Here is a 21,354-nt window from a genome sequence, read left to right on the forward strand (position 1 = left end):
GGTTGTTTGCAGTTCTGTTTTGTACTTCACTGCTCAGCGTCACCTTGTGAGTGGGAAGAAAATAAAAGAAAGAAGAAGTATTCATGAGGGAATACTGGTTTTCACTCTCAAAGCTTCCCCTCTCGTGTTTAGAGTCAGCGCACTGGTGGTGGTGGTGGTGGGGGGGGGGCGGGTGTTGCGCCGAGCAAAAGCAAAACCAACGTGTTGTGGGCTTTGTTGGAGCGTTTGGTTTCCTGGAATGCTGTTGACAGAAACATCCTAAGCCCCTGGCACGCCGGAGAGAGGAGGGGAGGAGCTCCGACAGCAGGCATAATGATTCCATCCTCACTACACAGTACAGTCATCATGTAAAGCGTGACTTCCGCCTCTGACTACACTGCTGGAGCAATCTGGGTCAGGGGGGAGATGGAGAGATAGAGGGATGAAGGGAGGAACAGAGAGAGAGAGAGTGAGCTGTCAGAGCCAGAGAGGTGTGTGATGGTGTTTCTCTCGCTCCTTTAATCCTCCCAATAGGTTATTAAGGAGTTTTAGGTGTTAAACTGTGGTTTCACTTTTTGCAGAGCAGGAGATGAAGACAGGAAAGATGTTGTGTGTGTCATGCAGGCTGTCACGGAACCCCAAGTAGAACCACCTGCCTCTCTCTCTCTCTCTCTCTCATTCTCTCACTCTCTCACTCTCTCTCTCTCTCACTCTCTCCCTCTGAAAACAAAACAGGCCGTCCTGGTGACTTTGATGAATGACATGTCCCACCGGGGACTGGTCCTCCATCTGCTTAACCCCCCCCCCTCTCCCCTCCAAACCTCCTACTCCCCCTCTTCCCTGGGCCTCACTCTGACAAATAGTATTTAACTACTGTTTTGGATCGCCTTTCTTTTCCTCTGAATCACAGTTACCCAGAGCCACACTTCACTGTTGTCTTGCAGCGTTGGTCACTTTTACCTGGCTGATACAAGTGAACAGATTGCAGTACGGTCATCTCACAGTAAATGTAGGATGTCCATGTTCTTAATCGCACGGCAAAGTTCTGACAGCGAACCCCGGCACTCGCTCCTGACTTCCTTGAACAGTGCGGTAGCATTGCTCTCTGACCTCTCCTCAAACCCAGGTCGCCGTATTGGCTGATTCTGTGTCAGTCTCGACGTTGTTTCCCTGTGTGTTGGTTTGTTTTTTTGAATGCTCTGCTCGGGCTTGGCAGGACCTCGCTCGACGCGCGCTCACCTGAAGGGGTTAAAGTCTCTGAGTAGAATAACCGAGGATAAATTAAACATGGGGTTCTATTTAGTGACATATGGGCTAGCCTGGCCCTCGCGCATGCTAATGAACAGAGGCCTTTCAGAGAGAGGGAGAGAGCAGTGGAGCTAGGCGATGCCAGGAATATAGATATCAACTGGGGGGACATCAGGGTGTAAACCAGCCAGCATTGTGTGCTCAACATTTATCCTAATCCATGCCTTCCTCCTTCTTGGGAGGGCTACCTCAAGGACCGCTGTTGAGAGAAGACCCACGTGGCACAAACATGATCTTTGTCACCTCCGTCACAGTCTTCATCATCATCATCATTGTCAGACCAAGGCCAACCTTTAGCTTCTCGGGCCCAGGCATTCTAGCCCCATTTATTGGCTGAATTAGGGTCATTCTGCATTAAATGATAGGGTACATAAACGATTTACTGTAGACTGGCCCACTCGGCTAAAGATGGACCAGCCCATCAGTTATTTGCCCTATGACCAGTCCGTCCCTGCCTGGTACCCTACCTTGCCTTAGGCTGGGGCCCACTGGCGTCATTGACTCTGCTCTCCCATGGCCTTGTTTTGGGTTACAGAAATACTGAGATAGAGAGAGAGAGAGAGAGAGAGAGAGAGAGAGAGAGAAAGGAAGAGGGGAAGGGAGAGATGAGATGGAGAGAGAAATAGAGAGAGAGAGAAGAAGAGAGAGAGGGCCAGACGCTGAGGGTCTGTAAATCCCTGTGATAAAGAGCCGGGGCCCTGAGACGCACGCCTGCCAACGCACAGAGCAGAATTAAACACCAGGCCTCGACGTAGGTGGGTGGCCCCCAATCCGTATTTAATGAAGGATCTGTGGAGAAGGAGGGGGGGGGCTTTTCATTTGTATTTCCAGTGATCTGGCTGTCTGGAAACGTGCTCTCAGGAATGATCAGGATGGGCTTGGTTAATGAGGAGGAGACTGTAAAAACAAAGAGGTTATGATCAGAGAGAGAGAGCCCAGTGGTACAGGGAGAAACGCTGCACACAATGCAAAGCAAATCACTAAGTACTTATTTTCCTCCCTCTTTTAAATGCAGGAGTCAGTGGTTCTCTTTTGTGGATCCGTATTGCTTCTCCTTGACTTTTCCTATTGATCTGCAGAGCAGGGACAGGATCGAAAACACGAGCTGAGCGGCTCTCGTCTTTTTCCTCTCGTGAAACGTTTGCCCCGTGGTGCAGATGAATGCAGAGCCCCGATCTGACTCGTTCCTAATGAGCTTATCTGATGCACTTTCCTTCTCATCGTGACATTTGAAAGCACCTCCTGTATCTCATTCATGACCTGATAGAGATACTGAACACCCCAGGGTTGCCCAGTATATCCACCCCCCCCGTTGCACCCTGGCAGTGTCCCGTTCAGCCAGCCAATGTTAGTCACGTTCTAGTTATGCTGTGTGTCAACCACAATCGAGCCCTTCCCCTGGGCAGGAAGTGGATTGCGAACATACAGTGCAGGATTGTCTGTTCACTATAGAGGTTTGAGGTAACATTAAAATGGTAGTACCGGTCACACTGTAGTGAGGACTAGTTCCCCTTCTTCATGCTGTCACTCAAACGTAATTCCTTGATTTGAATCCACAGAGAAGCCCACCAACTGGTGGTGGTGGTGGTGTGTGTGTGTCCCTGTGTGTTTGTGTATGTCTGCTGTAGCCATCATGTCCTCTTTATCGTGGCTGCAGTCGCCAGCATTAGCTCTATAATTAGACACTTAATTAGGGGACGCCAGATGAGTGACAGTTTGAAGTCAGTGACTCACGCTCAGGCCCGTGTGTGTGTGTGTGTGTGTGTGTGTGTGTCGTTGTCGCTGCAGGCTACATACTGTCTGTATGAAGGCTGCTCCCCATTCCATAAAGGTTGCAAAAGCCTCTTAAGAAAAGAAATCGTCTCCTACTCTGTGAAATCGTCTCCTACTCTGTGGAATAATCCCCAGGTTGTGCGGGTGGGATTAGCTCTGTGTAATTCTGTGCCCTTCTCCCCTCACTCTGTAATGACAGACCGTGTGGTCACCCTGGGGTGAGATCACTTTGCAGTAATCTTGGTAAAGTTTGATTCTCGTTAATGACATAATCCTAAAATCACACACAGCGGATGTTAATGATTTTGGTGTTACTGTTTACTCAGGGCAGGAAGGCAAACTTTTTCATGTTTTTGCATGACTATAAAAAAAAATGTAAGGAAAGGGACTTTTAAAAATATATTTAAAAATGTATGTTTTCCCCATTAAAAAAAAGTTATACATTTGTTATACAAATTTGTATAACATTTGTGTTATTTAGGTCATGTCTTCCTCGTCATGTCTAGGAATATATTCATCTCTCTGCTTTCTATATAAAATGAGTGAAGCATGGTGAAGCCCGTCATTCCTAAAATAGCATCTGCTGTGAAGGAAAGAAGTGTGGTTCTCTGCGAAACACAGCAGCGTGGGTTCTCTGTGAAGATCAGCTGAGTGTTTGTGGGGGGGGGGTCTCTGTGAAGGACAGCAGTCGGGTTCTCTGTGAAGGAAAGAAGTGTGTGTGTCTCTGTGGAACACAGCAGTGTGGTTCTCCGTGAAGGACAGCAGTGGGGTTTTGGGGACAGACATCTGCCCTTTACGCAGCCAGCCCTCCACAGTTCCATCAACCCCGCTGCCTGAACAGGGCAGAAGAAAACCAGCATCCAGTACATTCTATTATTCATTTTGACAGCGCCATATGTAAATTGACATTTTAGTGCTTACTCTGCTTGTTACTCTTGTGTAGCAAGCATTGACATTTCTCCTCTTTAGAATTTTTGTTGTTGTTGTCAATAGCACGTCAATAAAGTCCTGCTAATTTTTACGCGGTGGCCCAGAGAGTTGCCCTCATCTGCACATTTTCCACATCAAAGTTCACGATCTGGCGCCGCTAATCTGGTATTAAAATGAAGGGGGGAAAAAGGCGACCTTGTCCAAATTAATAAGTCAGTGGCGAAATGTGCTTTCGACATATGAAAGGTTAAGTAAAGGTTACCCTTCAACTGCAGTGCACAGGCACCCCCCCCCCACCCTCCCTTCCCTTCCATCTTCTGCAGTGATTCTGACAGATTCCTGGGCTGCCTCTACACAGGAGAAAACCCCCCCTGCCTCCTCATTCTCGTTGTTAAGGAAGAGCCAGTAGGCTCCTGTCCCGTCCCACTATCACACCACTCATCTGGAGTTTACTGGGACCTCTGCTGGGCAGATGCAAACACAGCTTTATTCTCACACACATTCACACATGCACACGTGCACGCATAGAGAATGGATGCTCACATAGATGTACCAGCACGCACGCAACACACACTTATGGGAGACATCTGGCGAGATATGGGGAGATATCTAATCCAGGCCAGGCAGGAGAACTGAGGCATGAAGCAGTGACGTGAGAGGAGTTAAGTGACCGTGCAAGTGTTGGGCCCAACAAGTACTGCTGCTACCTGCTCTGAGCTCTGTGCTCCAGCCGTCCGCCAGCCAGGGCAGCCCCTCTCTCGCTCTCCTCCACCTGTCTCTCCTCTCCTCTGTCCCAGGTCCCCGTCCAGAGCCTGTGCGCCCGTGGGGTAATCACCAGCCAGGTTACTCGATTACACCGAGATCAGGCCCAAAAAACGTCCTCTCCGGCCACTCAAGTGAATCAGTCAAATTATCGAGTGGCAAAACTAATTCAGAGCCTGGGGGCCAGTGGAGCTGCCACTTCCCATAAGCCCAGCCTTCAGTCAGTGTGGACTTGTTTTTATTTCATCCTCTTGTTTCATTTATTATGGCTATTGGAGCTAATCCGACCAGCAAACCCCCAGCCAGTGCGCCTGTCACTATTGTTTCGGCTCCAGTGTGCCCCCCTGTTTTCACTAGGAGTGCCTCTGCCTGTCTGTCTGTCTGCCTGCTTTCCCAAACCCCTCTCCTTCTCCTCTCTCTCCTTCCAGTCAGCCAGAGGAGGTGAGAGTTAGGAGTGGAGGAGCCAATGATGGGAGAGAGAAAGAGAGCGGGTGGGGTGGGGGGGTGTATGAGAGAGAGAGAGAGAGAGAGAGAGAGAGAGAGAGCGAGACAGAGAGAGGGAGGGAGGGAGGGACACTGCTGTGCTCATCAATCACATTAGAGCCGTTTGGACAGACTTACCCCCTCTCAGATGCCAGGAGTATCATCATGCATGGCTCACTCATTTTTCCTCTGTGTTTTTTCTTCTTCCATTCTCTGCTTCCTTTAGATTTTTTTCCCAAAGACGAACAAATGGCTTTCTTTGAAAAAACAAGTATATTTTGGAATTTTGGGGTTTACAACTTGACCAGTAATTTGGTTATGTTAGCAATCAATTCATTAAGTCACGGAAAGGGGGGCACGCATCTCGTGCTGTACGCACACGAGCTGCCGGTGGATAATGCACACATTCCGTCCACTTTCTTTGTGTTTGCATTCTCTCTCTACTCCCCTCTCTCTCTACTCCCCCCCCTCTCTCTCTCTCTCCCCCTCTCTCTCTCTCTCTCTATCTATCCCTCTCTCTCTCTCTCTCTCTCTCTCTCTCTCTCTCTCTCTCTCTCTCTCTCTCTCTCTCTCTCTCTCTCTCTCTCTCGCCCTGCCCACCTCATGCGCTCAGACTTCTTATCCTGTAGGTTCCTCCCTGGAGCCCCTCAAATGGACTGGGGCAAAAAAGGAAAAAAAACCACAAGCGTTTCCCTCCTTCATCTTCTGACGCTGCTGAACCCGTTGTTAAAAGGAGGTGGAATGAAAGGGTGAGGGGCCCGGTCCAATCGAAGGCAGATCAGACACAGCGCTCAAGGTTAACTATAAAGTTGGGTCTTGTTGCTCTTCTAGCTGGGAAATAAACAGCAGGAGTCCTCTGGGACAGTTGGGTGGTCTGTTTGTAATGATCCATGTGCCCAGGCCTGCCTTTGAAGCAGGAGGGAGGTACAAACCTTTGTTCTTCCGCAATTAGCAGTATTAATAAGGCTAGTTAATTAAGGTGCTCAGCTAAGTGCAGACCAGCAAGTTTACAGTAGCTAGAGGAAGCCCACGCAGAGCTGAGGGGGAAAACGATTTCACAAAACTATGGAAAGTCCTTAAACACTGCAACCACCGCAGATTGTTCCCCTCCTTGCTGTATAAAAACATCCCGAACAGTGTCTTTGTCTTTCGACAACTGTGGATGTAGGCGGTTAAAGGCAGTCGGGTGTGTGTGATAAGTTAGGTGACCAGCCAGATACACAGAGATAATTCAGTGAACTGGGACAGAGTGACATGAAGAATGAGTTAGAACGAGAGAGATGAAGGGATAAAGGACAGGTAGAGAGCATGCGGGCTGGGGGCCGTCAGAAGATGAAGGAGGGGAACGCTGGTGGGTTTTTCTTTTCCTTTTTTGCCCCAGTCCATTTGAGGGGCTCCAGGGAGGCACCTACAGGATAAGAAGTCTGAGCGCATGAGGTGGGCAGGGGGATGGAGAAAGAGAGAGAGAGAGAGAGAGAGAGAGAGAGAGGGGGGGGGTTATGTGTGGGGAAGAAAAGTGCTCTCTACTCACTTTCTGCCCACTGAGCAAAGTCTTGTTACTCTTTGAACACTTGGCCCATTTATTTCTGCTAAGTCGTGATATTGTGAGTCAGCCAGTGAGGACTCTAGTGGCTCTTTTCATGAAACATTAACGAGTTCCTGGGGTTAAAGGGATGCCTAGAAATCAGTGCCGGTCTCAGCTCCCTCTCCCTCTTTACTCTCGCTGCAGACGGCCACAAATGCAACAGTGGTGTGTGTGCACGTGTGCGTACGTGCTATGTGCAAGCATGCCTGCGTGTGTATAATTAAGCAATAAGGCACGAGGGGGTGTAGTATACCACCTATATAACACGGCTGTATTGCACGACGCAACACGGAGTGCCTGGATACAGCCCTGAGCCGTGGTATATTGGCCATATACCACAAACCCCTGAGGTGCTTTATTGCTATTATAAACTGGTTACCAACGTAATTAGAGCAGTTAAAATAAAAGTTTTGTTATACCTGTGGTATACTGTCTGATGTACCACGGCTGTCAGCCAATCAGCATTCAGGGCTCGAACCACCCAGTTTATAAAAAGCAATAACACCAATAAAGCACACAGAGACGTGTTTCTGGCTTTCTGACTCCCAGTCGTGTTCTGGCATCCCCTGTCGGGAGACACGCTGGGTTTGGCCCCCATAAAGCCTTGCTGCATCCTGAGCCCTGAACACGACAGCCCTGTGCACAGCCAGGGTTATTAATCTACTCCTGCTCTGCCACCCACGGCCCACCTCCCCGCCGGGGCCACTGTTTGATGACACGTCCAGATCAGCACTCCCACGTACCAACCCGAATCCCATTCCCCGAGCAAACCAGACCAGGCTCCGACCACGATAAAGAAAGTACCAGCTAAGAGTGAGGAGGCACAGTCCAGACACTTGACTCCTCAGCCTCACGCTTGAGCTCACATTGTCCTTGACTTTCCCATTCAAACAGCCATTTACAAGGCTGTGTCCGTTCTTCCAATAAGACCGGGGGTACATGGATACGTGCTGAAAGCCAGCGATGGTTAAGTCCATAGCAGAAACAGAGGAAGTGATTGCTACGGCAGGGAGTTAATTAACAGCGTATTCCCATTTGATATAAGTCATCTCCTCTCCTAGCAGTGTGAGTTTACCTTGATGTAATATAAAACTGCAAGCTGCTGCTGCTGTGTCTGCTAATTATTGCCTGTGTCCTGTGGCCACTTGGACGACGCAGAAAGTAGCGTCCCTACTACTCACACACACACACCACACACACACACACACACACACACACACACACACCATGGTTGGGCTGAAGGCAGTATAAAAATCTGGATTTTGAAAACTTTAAAAAAATGCCCTTTTTTCGATCGTTGAGATTGTCATTTTAGTTTACTTCCTGAATTGATCGCCTTCAATTAAAATTGAGCCCAACCCTGACACACACATAAACACACACACATGCATGTACAAGCGGGGTACACACACACACAAACGCATGTATGTGCACACTCACACAAACACACATGCACACAATTAAAGGGATAAGACAAAGGTTAAGGCTCTCCTTTTGTTCAACAAAGGAGCAGGTGGAAAGTGTCACCTTTAACGTTAGACACAGACAATTAAAGGGATAAGACAAAGATTAAGGCTCTCCTTTTGTTCAACAAAGGAGCAGGTGGAAAGTGTCACCTTTAACGTTAGACGCATACAATTAAAGGGATAAGACAAAGATTTAAGGATTTGCTACTGGGACATATTCACCCCCCCAGATGAGAATTGACTAGCACTTAAACATTTTTTTTACCAGTCTTAACACAGAACAGAAAAGTATTTTATGTGGTTATTATTGTCATAACCCCCCCCCCCCATTTGCACAACATACAGTGCCTTGCGAAAGTATTCGGCCCCCTTGAACTTTGCGACCTTTTGCCACATTTCAGGCTTCAAACATAAAGATATAAAACTATATTTTTTTGTGAAGAATCAACAACAAGTGGGACACAATCATGAAGAGGAACGACATTTATTGGATATTTCAAACTTTTTTAACAAATCAAAAACTGAAAAATTGGGCGTGCAAAATTATTCAGCCCCCCTAAGTTAATACTTTGTAGCGCCACCTTTTGCTGCGATTACAGCTGTAAGTCGCTTGGGGTATGTCTCTATCAGTTTTGCACATCGAGAGACTGAATTTTTTTCCCATTCCTCCTTGCAAAACAGCTCGAGCTCAGTGAGGTTGGATGAAGAGCATTTGTGAACAGCAGTTTTCAGTTCTTTCCACAGATTCTCGATTGGATTCAGGTCTGGACTTTGACTTGGCCATTCTAACACCTGGATATGTGTAACGGTTTTCTAGGTGTGAAGGAGAGTCGGACCAAAATGCAGCGTGTAGATTGCGATCCATGTTTATTAAACTGAAGTAACACAAATCTAAATACAAACACTACAAAACAATAAACGTAATGAAAACCGAAACAGCCTAATACTGGTGCACATACACACAGAACAAGGACATCAAGACACTAAGGACAATCACCCACAAAACACTCAAAGAATATGGCTGCCTAAATATGGTTCCCAATCAGAGACAACGATACACACCTGCCTCTGATTGAGAACCACTCCAGACAGCCATAGACTTTGCTAGATAACCCCACTAAGCCACACACCCAACACCCCACAAAACCCCAATACAAAACACACCACAATAAACCCATGTCACACCCTGGCCTGACCAAATAAATGAAGAAACACAAAATACTTCGACCAGGGCGTGACAGAACCCCCCCCCCCCCTAAGGTGCGGACTCCCGAACGCACCTCAAAACAATAGGGAGGGTCCGGGTGGGCGTCTGTCCATGGTGGCGGCTCCGGCGCGGGACGTGGACCCCACTCAATCACTGTCTTAGTCCCTCCTCCTCGCGTCCTTGGATAGTCCACCCTCGCCGCTGACCATGGCCTAGTAGTCCTCACCCAGAACCCCACTGGACTGAGGGGCAGCTCGGGACTGAGGGGCAGCTCGGGACTGAAGCAGCTTGGGACTGAGGGGAAGCTCGGGACTGAGGGGAAGCTCAGCACCGAGAGGAAGCTCAGCACTGAGAGGAAGCTCAGCACTGAGAGGAAGCTCAGGCAGGTAGCTGAATCCGGCAGATCCTGGCTGGCTGGCGGTTCTGGCAGATCCTGGCTAACTGGCGGATCTGGAAGAGTCTGGTTGACTGGCGGATCTGGAAGAGTCTGGTTGACTGGCGGATCTGGAAGAGTCTGGTTGACTAGCAGATCTGGAAGAGTCTGGCTGACTAGCAGATCTGGAAGAGTCTGGCTGACTGGCGGATCTGGAAGAGTCTGGCTGACTGGCAGATCTGGAAGAGTCTGGCTGACTGGCGGATCCTGGCAGACTGAAGGATCTGGCTGCTCCATGCTGACTGGCGGCTCTGGCTGCTCCACGCTGACTGGCGGCTCTGGCTGCTCCATGTAGGCTGACAGCTCTGGCGGCTTCTTACAGACTGGCAGCTCTGGCGGCTCCGTGCAGACTGGCAGCTCCTTGCAGACTGGCAGCTCCTTACAGACTGGCAGCTCCTTGCAGACTGACAGCTCCGTGCAGACTGGAAGCTCCTTGCAGACTGGCAGCTCCTTGCAGACTGGCAGCTCCTTGCAGACTGACAGCTCTGGCTGCTCCATGCAGGCTGGCAGCTCTGGCTGCTCCATGCAGGCTGGCATTTCTGGCTGCTCCATGCAGGCTGGCAGCTCTGGCTGCGCTGAACAGGCGGGAGACTCCAGCAGCGCTGTAGAGGAGGAAGGCTCTGGCTGCACTGAACAGGCGGGAGACTCCGGCTGCGCTGGAGATGAGGAAAGCTCTGACAGCGCTAGATAGGCGGGAGACTCCGGCAGCGCTGGAGAGGCGAGGCGCACTGTAGGCCTGATGCGTGTTGCTGGCACTGGTGGTACTGGACCGAGGACACGCACAGGAAGCCTGGTGCGGGGAGCTGCTACCGGAGGGCTGGGGTGTGGAGGTTGTACTGGATAGACCGGACCGTGCAGGCGCACTGGAGCTCTTGAGCACCGAGCCTGCCCAACCTTACCTGACTCGATGCCCACTCTAGCCCGGCCGATACGAGGAGCTGGAATATACCGCACCGGGCTATGCACCCGCACTGGGGACACCGTGCGCACCACTGCATAACACGGTGCCTGCCCGGTCTCTCTAGCCCCCCGGTAAGCACAAGGAGTTTGCGCAGGTCTCCTACCTGGCGTAGCCCTACTCCCTGTGAGCCCCCTCCCAAGACATTTTTGGGGCTGACTCTCGGGCTTCCTTGCCAACCGTGTTCCCTCATATCGCCGGCTCCTCTCTCCGGCTGCCTCTGCTCTCCTCGCTGCCTCCACCTGTTCCCATGGAAGGCGATCCCTCCCGCCAGGATCTCCTCCCATGTGTAGCAACCCTTGCCATCCAATATATCGTCCCATGTCCAATCCTCATTGCGCCGCTGTTGCTGCCTTTGTTGCTTCTCCTGTGGCTCCTGCCTGTTGACACGCTGCTTGGTCCTTTTGTGGTGGGTGATTCTGTAATGGTCTCTCTTGTGGTGAAGGAGAGTCGGACCAAAATGCAGCGTGTAGATTGCGATCCATGTTTATTAAACTGAAGTAACACGAATCTAAATACAAACACTACAAAACAAGAAACGTAACGAAAACCGAAACAGCCTAATACTGGTGCAAATACACACAGAACAAGGACATCAAGACACTAAGGACAATCACCCACAAAACACTCAAAGAATATGGCTGCCTAAATATGGTTCCCAATCAGAGACAACGATACACACCTGCCTCTGATTGAGAACCACTCCAGACAGCCATAGACTTTGCTAGATAACCCCACTAAGCCACACACCCAACACCCCACAAAACCCCAAGACAAAACACACCACAATAAACCCATGTCACACCCTGGCCTAACCAAATAAATGAAGAAACACAAAATACTTCGACCAGGGCGTGACAATATGTTTATTTTTGAACCATTCCATTGTAGATTTTGCTTTATGTTTTGGATCATTGTCTTGTTGGAAGACAAATCTCTGTCCCAGTCTCAGGTCTTTTGCAGACTCCATTAGGTTTTCTTCCAGAATGGTCCTGTATTTGGCTCCATCCATCTTCCCATCAATTTTAACCATCTTCCCTGTCCCTGCTGAAGAAAAGCAGGCCCAAGCCATGATGCTGCCACCACCATGTTTGACAGTGGGGATGGTGTGTTCAGGGTGATGAGCTGTGTTGCTTTTACGCCAAACATAACGTTTTGCATTGTTGCCAAAAAGTTCAATTTTGGTTTCATCTGACCAGAGCACCTTCTTCCACATGTTTGGTGTGTCTCCCAGGTGGCTTGTGGCAAACTTTAAATGACACTTTTTATGGATATCTTTAAGAAATGGCTTTCTTCTTGCCACTCTTCCATAAAGGACAGATTTGTGCAATATACGACTGATTGTTGTCCTATGGACAGAGTCTCCCACCTCAGCTGTAGATCTCTGCAGTTCATCCAGAGTGATCATGGGCCTCTTGGCTGCATCTCTGATCAGTCTTCTCCTTGTATGAGCTGAAAGTTTAGAGGGACGGCCAGGTCTTGGTAGATTTGCAGTGGTCTGATACTCCTTCCATTTCAATATTATCGCTTGCACAGTGCTCCTTGGGATGTTTAAAGCTTGGGAAATCTTTTTGTATCCAAACCGGCTTTAAACTTCTTCACAACAGTATCTCGGACCTGCCTGGTGTGTTCCTTGTTCTTCATGATGCTCTCTGCGCTTTTAACGGACCTCTGAGACTATCACAGTGCAGGTGCATTTATACGGAGACTTGATTACACACAGGTGGATTGTATTTATCATCATTAGTCATTTAGGTCAACATTGGATCATTCAGAGATCCTCACTGAACTTCTGGAGAGAGTTTGCTGCACTGAAAGTAAAGGGGCTGAATAATTTTGCACGCCCAATTTTTCAGTTTTTGATTTGTTAAAAAAGTTTGAAATATCCAATAAATGTCGTTCCACTTCATGATTGTGTCCCACTTGTTGTTGATTCTTCACAAAAAAATACAGTTTTATATCTTTATGTTTGAAGCCTGAAATGTGGCAAAAGGTCGCAAAGTTCAAGGGGGCCGAATACTTTCGCAAGGCACTGTATTTAGTATATTGACGCACATGTAGTATGTGTGAGAACGTGTCGCATATTGCATGTACAATACATGAGGGGCGGCAGGTAGCCTTGAGGTTAAGACCGTTGGGCCAGTAACCGGAAGGCTGCTGGTTCAAATCCCCGAGCCGACTAGGTGAAAAATCTGCCGACGTGCCCTTGAGCAAGGCACTTCACCCTAATTTCTCCTGTACGTCAAATCTAATTTTATTTGTCACATGCGCCGAATACAACAGATATTTCACTTTAAGGTGAGCCCTTATCCAACAATGCCGTTTTAAGTCGCTCTGGATAAGCGACCCCCCCCCACCCCTCTGCTAAATGACTAAAATGTAAAAATGTAATTTACAGAAGATCAGAGGACTGTATGATGAGATTACATTGAGAGAGTTTCAGCATGCTGAGAGAGAGAGAGAGAGAGAGAGAGAGAGAGAGAGAGAGGGGGGAGGGGAGTAGAGAGAGAGAGTGAGAGAAAGAGAGAGAGAGAGAGAGAGAGAGAGAGGTTGGTCAGGGTCATGAAGCCACGGTGGCCTCTCCAGTCTCCTCCCCAGCCCGTGTCATGCAAACAGGCATTTCTATTCCAGGCCTCTTCACACTCCTCCAAAGCTACATCTGAGATTCAGCTCATGTGTTAAAAGACTCCAATCACTGGCTGGTTGGTGTGTCCCCTGCACACACCCCCCTGCCAATGTCAACAGTCGACAGACAGACAGCGGTGATTGATTGACAGATGTGTGATCAAAGATAAGGTTATCAAATAAATACGTGTTTTATATTGCATTATTGTAATATTGAAAAATCTCCCTGTCATTGGTATCTGACCGGAGAATATTGACATGTAGTCTGGTGGAGAGATGGGCCAATGGGTCAATCTTTGATGATCCATAGAGTATATGACATTACGTGTGTGTCTGTGTGTGTCTGTGTGTGTGTGTGTGCGTCCCCACAAGACAATGGCACCCCCATCTCCCACTTCTCCTACAGCGCCGCGCTCTCCCACTACGGCACGCCTCAACATTAGGGTCTGACTTAATTAGGACTAATTACAGCCTTCGTTAAGGCACTCTGCTCCCAACAGCTATACTACAATATGGCGGAGAACAGGCTGGGTTTCTCTCACAGATTCTCCAGCTCTATCGATGGACCTTCTATTCCGCTAAGCTTTGCATTTGAAAGCCCAGTGGCTTCATTGAATGTCTGCATTGGGACACTCGACTGACGCGGCCCGTTTTTGCAGCACAGAGCTAGTACTGTATGTCGTATTGTAACACTGCAGTATGGTGGAGAACGTGGACACATGTCATGTCCCAGCAGTCTTCCGCTCAGGTCCAGAACAGCACAAGGCCACAAGCTGCAGGTAATCTTGGCTTTAATAGCCACCTCCATCTTGTCCTATTTCTGGGATTCTCACCACATTTGTAGAATGCACGGGGGTTTGATTACGCCTCGGAGCTATCTCTCTTTGTTGTGCATTCGTCTCCTCCTTGTTCCGCTGTTCGGAAATTCCAAAGGTGAATTACATACAGTATACCCTACCCCCTTCCTTTTTTTGTCCTTCCCGCAATCTCAGTTTACTTGAAAACGCAGAATAGGAAGGTCATATTTACTGTGTTGAGAATCAAAGGCAGAGTCTGTGCCACCCCCCATCAACCCCCATTGCCCTCTTTCCCTTTCACACAAAATCTGATACTTTTCCTGGGACACTCTGTCAGAGTGAAGAAAAGATGTTATTCTCCCCATTGAAAAAGGAGAAATGTAAAATGCGATAACGCATGCAGCTGAGAATTGAGATTAACACAAATCACCATTTTGGCTGAAAAACACAATCTCTGCAGGCTTGTTCTCACAGGCAATCAGTTTTTTTCCCCTTCCCTTTCCTTTGTATGAATTCACATGTACAATTGTTAAGCCACTCTGGTGGAATTGTTTGGACCGAAAGAGAGCTTTGAGCGAGACCTTCCAGCTCAATGGAGTTCTAGTCCTCTGTATGCTTGTAATGGCATTTAAGTGAATATCTGAAGTGAGAGAGACAGTGCCTGTGACACCTACTGCTACATATATGAACACCGCAGCTCCACGCACTGACTGGATATCTGTGCGAATTGTCCGCCCCCCCCAGGACTTTAGATAGAATAAGCTGTGCACTGCTGTCCGTGCTATAAGCTTCACGTTGGAAAATTCCCTTGCATTAAAATCAGAGCCTCGTCCGATACGCAGACTACGCACTGCGCGTAGGGCCCCGCGGCCGTTAGGGGGCCCGACCCCCAAAAAGAATGCATATTATATATAGACTGAGTGTAAAAACATTAAGAACACCTTCCTAATATGGAGTTGTCCTCAGAAGAGCCTCAATTGATCGGGGCATGGACTCCACAAGGTGTTGAAAGCGTTCCACAGGGATGCTTTTCCATGTTGACTCCAATGTTTCCCACAGGTGTGTCAAGTCGGCTGGATGTCTTTCAGGTGGTGGACCACTCTTGATTACACACGGGAAAACTGTTGAGCGGGAAAGACCCAGCAGCGTTGCAGTTCTTGACACAAACCAGTGCACCTGGCACCTACTACACTGCGCCGTTTCGAATGGCGCACATACACGATTCACGTCTCAATTGTCTCAAGGCTTAAAAGTAATTTAACATTAGAACTGCTGTGCCTTGATGGACACCCCCCTTCAGTCATTCTGACAGTGTAATTAATAAACGCCATATGTTTTGGTGGTGTTTTATGAAGGCTTCGGGTAACATAAGAATACGATTTTGCATTTCATTTCATTTAACACAATAGCATTTCCATTAGTTTATGATACTGTAGGTTATATGTAAAAACACAAAAGAAAACACACACAAATTGAACTGTTCAAGAAAAGTTCGGTGCTGGAACATGGCAACAGCTTGTTTTTGATAACGGCGACAAAATGAAAGTACACCAACCACCAATACGCGTGGTCAAATGATGAAAACATCAGTATCCTAAACACCGCTACAAGCACCGAGTGGCCTTGATAGTGCGTGAAACTCGGCACAAACTCAACGGCGGCAGTTGAACTGTCCTGAACAGTTGACAACATGTTCACAACTTTCACTTGCTTGACACACTTTGACAAACCTTTGTTTGGTTGTAGTGTGTAATAGTCTCAGTTTTCCCTCTTGATCTTGTTCCCCCATTGTCTTGTCATTCTTCAGCATTGTTGTGGAGTACAGCAGCCTGTGCAGGTGCCTTATTTTGCGCGGAGGGAAGGAGCTCCCGTCCCACGTTGTTCGTGGTGCCCGGCCAAACTTGTTTTCTTTGCAATCAAATTGCTCGCCGACGACGGTGAAGTTAAGAAATTGTCCATCGGGCCATCAGCAGTTTTCCACGGCAACCAAATTTCACGTCGGGCCCCAAAAGGCTGGAGGTGGTACTGATTATAATGACAGGAAGATAAAAAAAAATAAAAAACAAGGGACTGTGTAAACGTAATATATCTGCATTCCTTTGCTGTCTTCCTCCAGTGGCCATAGATTCATGTCTCTGCTGCACAATTAATATCCAAACGGACCAGCAAATACCAGCGTCTTTATTAAAATCAATAGCCACAGAGCTGGGTCAGACCTCTACTACAAAGATCAAAAGAATGGAATGAACCTTTTTTTTCTATGGAATCCGCCTGACCAGGTATCCCCCCCCCTTTAATTAAACAGACGCCTTGTTGGGCTGGGCCTGACAAAAGCCAATAGGACTGAATGTACGGGAGGAATTCTGGCCTGTGTCTGACCCCAGAGAGACCACAAAGGCCCTCTGTAACCTGCCCAGGGTAACAGGGTAGGACTACGCCCCAGACCATCCCAGCCAGATTAACGATTAGCCGCAAGAATGGCCCCTCCCAATCTGATGCGAAGAGAAAGGGAGGATGGGGCTTGAAAAGAGAAAATAGGATGGATGGCTCGTCCAGTCCGATGTGCCTGACTGCCTTACACTCATCTGGCAGGGCTGACTCTGAGGGCCAGGCCTCTCAAAGTGGGGGCTGGCCGGGGTCCTCTACATCTGAGGAGCGCTATGAAAGGCAAACAATAAGCAATCTGTTTGTCCACCCCTGGAAAACGCCGCTCCCCTTTCATCCGCGGGCTCCCATTTCCGTGGGTCGTGACTTTACTCAAACATCAATTACTGTTACGTTCCCTGTTTGATCTCACAGGCTCGTCTTCCATGTAAAATCAGGAGGGGGGAAAAATGTGTAAAGACAATGCACTGATTGTGTTTTTTTCTCTGTTGTGGTATTTTATGCTCTCGATGTGGTCTGCTAGGCAGTGGTTGTTGATTGCCTCTCTCTCTCACCTCAATCAGAGCTGCTATAGACTATTGTAGTGCATAATAAGCTTTGAGGTAATTTTACCTTCTCAGAGAGAACTTGGCCTGGACTGGGTATAAACAGGCCATCCACTGTATGACTTGTTAATGTATTGAAGGTTAGTTGACAGAGAGCATAGGCAGTGATGAGAGATCACAGACAATTTTAGTTTATGATGAGGGCCAACGAGATGAGATCTGTGTTCGTTTCGATACAGCTGCTTCAAATTGAAGCAGAGTTTTGTAGCTTTGCTACCTTACTTTGGCTTGCAAGCTCATCCTGTTCATGTACTTACGTTTACATATGTAGAATTAGTGGAATCAAGACTCTAATAAGAAGGGATTTTGTATGACGAGAGTGACAAACTCTTTAGCATAAATTAGAATTTGTAGTTCCATATAAGCCAACTTCATGTATGCCAGCCAGTAATCCTCAGTGACCCTAGTAGGCTAGACGCGTTAGAAGATCATAGGATCAGATATGGGAAAATGTCCTAGCTCGCCTAAACCTTCTGGCTCTGCCCTCTCTGTTTAGACAAGGCTTTACAGTAGTTCATGACAGGATGAATTTCAAGCATGCAAGTCTTTTTCCCCCCCAAGTGCATCCTCAAATCCCACCAAAAACAAGGCTTGATATAACGGACGGCTCTGCCAAGCTTTTACGGCACTAGCAGAGTTGACGTCGTGCTCCCTCCATGTTGTTGTCAGCTGTTTTTCTCCTGTTTCCCCCCTCGGCCACACGTCGGCAGCTAATTCAGTGCTCAAGAAGAGGTTTGAGTTTCCCTCCAAGCGGCTGCAGCTGTGCCTCTGACTGTCTGGGATTAGGCAACAAAATGAACTCATAATAAAATGAATCAATCATCATGACATTTTGTTTAAATGTAGCTATTGAAAACATTTCGCCTGTTTCCTCAGGCACGCTTGGAAGAGAGGGGCCGGGATGCATAAAAATAGAAGGCTTGTTTTTTTAATATAAATGTAAGGACAGAGATTCATTTGTCTTAACCCCCCTACCCTACCCTTCCCTCTCCTCTCCCACTCTATCTGTGCCTGTCTATATTTTTTCAAGTTAGAATAATTTGCTGGTTTATTTGCCTTGCCGTGTGTAGTGGAATTGAGAAACATTGGCCGACGAGAGCGGCACAGTTAATTTTCCGCCTTTGGTGTTTGACAGCGCTGGAGTAATGGGGTTCCGATCAGACTCTCTTCCCTTCACGGGGAAAGTAACTTAAGTGTTCATGTTCATACCAACAAAATTAAATGATAAATGAATGAGCTTTTTTTTCTCTTCATTTTTTAAATATTTTTTTTACACGTCTCCCATTCCGTTCGAGGCGATTCCGTTAATGAATTAGATCAAGGTGACATATACTGTCTGAATGAACCTGGGGAGAAAATGAAAAAGATGTCTATTTTTTTGTCCTGATTTGCAAAGAAATTTAGATCACGGCAAAGCAAGAAGGCATTGCGTCGTCATTTAATTAATTACTTAATGTGTCCCTTCATCGTCTAATTGAATTAATTAGGGGCCTAATTGGGCAGAGTGATGATGGCTTCCGGGGCTGTGGAGCCCTTGATGAGCTGAAGGTAGCTTGGCTTCTTAGAGAGACTCAGGGAGAGAGCGCTCTCCTGGGACGGACGGGGAGGGACCCTCCCTACCGCCATCAGCGGCCCCAGCTCCCCTCAGCTGTCCCTGGATTGGAGGGGTCAGGGGAGGCCTGGGGCCAGTGAAAGCCTCACTCTGGCTCCTCTATAGACATGTATCTGGAGACCAAGTACACATGCTTGGACTGAAAGAGTTTTAAAAAAGCATGACACAGCATCCAAGTTGTGTTCTACTCTAAAGAGCTGCAAAAGGCCTGTATTACAGTGATACTGTATGAACATCTGCCAATGTATTACCTTGTAGGGGATTTTGTTCTATCCATCACTAGCCGGCCTCCGTCCAGCAACCTGCCCTGAACTTAGTCACTGTCACTAGCCGGCTACCACCCGGTTACTCAACCCGGCACCTTAGAGGCTGCTGCCCTACGTATATAGACATGGAACACTGGTCACTTTAATAATGGAACACTGGTCACTTTAATAATGGAACACTGATCACTTGAATAATGTTTACATACTGTTTTACCCATTTCATATGTATGTACTGTATTCTACTGTGTTCTAGTCAATAGCACTCTGACATTCTTAATCCCATTCTTTTACTTTGAGATGTGTGTGGATTGTCGTGTATCGTTAGCCACTACCGCACTGTTGGAGCGAGGGACACAAGCATTTCGCTACACCCGTAATACCACCTGCTGAATATGTGTATGTGACCAATAACACTGGATTAGATTTTTCTGATTTGTGGTGTGTGTGTTTCCTTGCTGTGTATGCGTGTGATTTGTGTACAGTATTTATGTGTTGTCCTGCAGGGCTGACGGCTGCAGCGATGGCCGAGGCTATGAAGCTGCAGAAGATGAAGCTGATGGCCATGAACAACCTCCACGGAGCCGGCAGCCAGAACGGGACCGAGTCAGAGAACGACGAGCTCAACTCCAACGCAGGTCAGAGGCACAGCAACGTACATACTGTACTTTAAAAGAAATGTACCACATCCAACTATTGAGGCACAATAAACAGGAAATTATGACAGAAAACCCTTATAATAAAGGTCATTCACATATGTATTATGACTGTCAACTCAAATGAAAATATTAGCCCCCCCGCAAATAATAACAGATGTATCTGTTCAAGTCCACAGCCAGTGTGTTAATAGCCTGTCTAGCCGTCTCTAGGAGGTAGGTTAGGTAGAGACGTCGGAAGGTTTGTCTCCTTGTAAACTTCCACTGGCCATGTCTCTTTCTCCATGGCTGCTTCACACGTGACTACAGGTAATTGGTTCTGGCCCTTGCGTTGCTTTCGCTTTAGCCGTATTTTATTGAGGCTAATGGCGTCCTTAATGGCTGCGACCTGACCGTGCATTTAGATGGCGGTGATGGCAGCGTGTGTGACTAACAACGCGCATGGCGCGGGCCGGGTAATAGAGGCGCCACGCAGACAGCCTTCTTTATCACCACCCAGAGCCACGGCAGACGCCCCCGATAGAGACATGAGTCTGAATATGTAGAGGGACAAGTACACACACACACACACACACACACACACACACATACACACACACACACACACACACACACACAGAGAGAGACAGGACAAACTGATGTGCACACTTATTTATACTTCACACTGTTTACATATAAACACACAAGGCCTGCGAGGGAAGAAAACCCAGCTAGCACATAAACGTTCTGAGAACCATATGTTTCTTAGAGCTTGGTGAGAGCGTGTTGTCCTGTGGTTATTTTGCATACAACCTTCCCACAACATTCTGGGAATGGTGCAGGATAGTTACTTGGAACATTTAAGGAACTTGAGAAAAATAACGTTTCATTGCTTTAACAGAACGTTTTCTAAATGTTTAAAGATAGTTATATTGAATAAAAATGTTGGTAATGTTCTAGGAACGTTCTCCAACTGGTTTGACATTTGGGAATGTTCTCAAATAGTTCAGAGAAACAACGTTCTCCTGTGGGAATTGTAATACTTCAGCATAACGTTTCCACCAGGTTTCCTCGTGGCTCTATTTAAAGTAATGTTCTCAAATTGTTCCAAGAACATTAAGAAACAACATTCTTCTGTGGGAATTTCAGTACTTCAGCATAACGAGAGAAAAAAATGGCATGCTAGCTCCATCCTGGTGGCGCAGTGGACTAATTCCATGGATAGAGAACAGAAGATCATAGGTTTGAATATCACTGACGCCGTGCCACAATAAAAAATACATGTTTTTGCCCGATTAATACGTAAGTAAATACATTTCCATGTGTCCTGTCTGTGTAGTTCCAACCAGTTAACCTATGCTATCAGTGTTATTAAAAGTCTTTAAGGAAGCTATTCAAACACCGCCTATAATTTCCGTTCCCGGAACGTTAATAAATCCTCACAAGAAAACTTTCAGGGAACCATAGTAAAACGTTCTCAGAACCTTCCTGCAACTAAAAATCTATGTTCCCAAAACAGAATAAATGTTCACTTCCATTCTCAGAATG

The 21,354-nt window shown here is 47.5% G+C and overlaps 1 protein-coding gene across 6 annotated transcripts in view; it reads left to right on the forward strand.

Annotated features, from left to right (window-relative positions):
• dacha (dachshund a) overlaps nt 1–21,354 on the forward strand; it is a 143,897-nt gene that overhangs the window by 70,837 nt on the left and 51,706 nt on the right. For 3 of the 6 annotated variants that reach the window (XM_065023496.1, XM_065023497.1, XM_065023499.1), the window contains exon 3: nt 19,657–19,809. In XM_065023496.1, the coding sequence (XP_064879568.1) occupies nt 19,657–19,809 (153 nt within the window). The remainder of the gene's footprint in view (nt 1–19,656; nt 19,810–21,354) is intronic. The other 3 variants (XM_065023498.1, XM_065023501.1, XM_065023502.1) reach the window with 1 other exon arrangement.

This window comes from Oncorhynchus nerka, linkage group LG10 (assembly GCF_034236695.1).
Source record: "Oncorhynchus nerka isolate Pitt River linkage group LG10, Oner_Uvic_2.0, whole genome shotgun sequence".
NCBI classification, from domain to species: Eukaryota; Metazoa; Chordata; class Actinopteri; order Salmoniformes; family Salmonidae; genus Oncorhynchus; species Oncorhynchus nerka.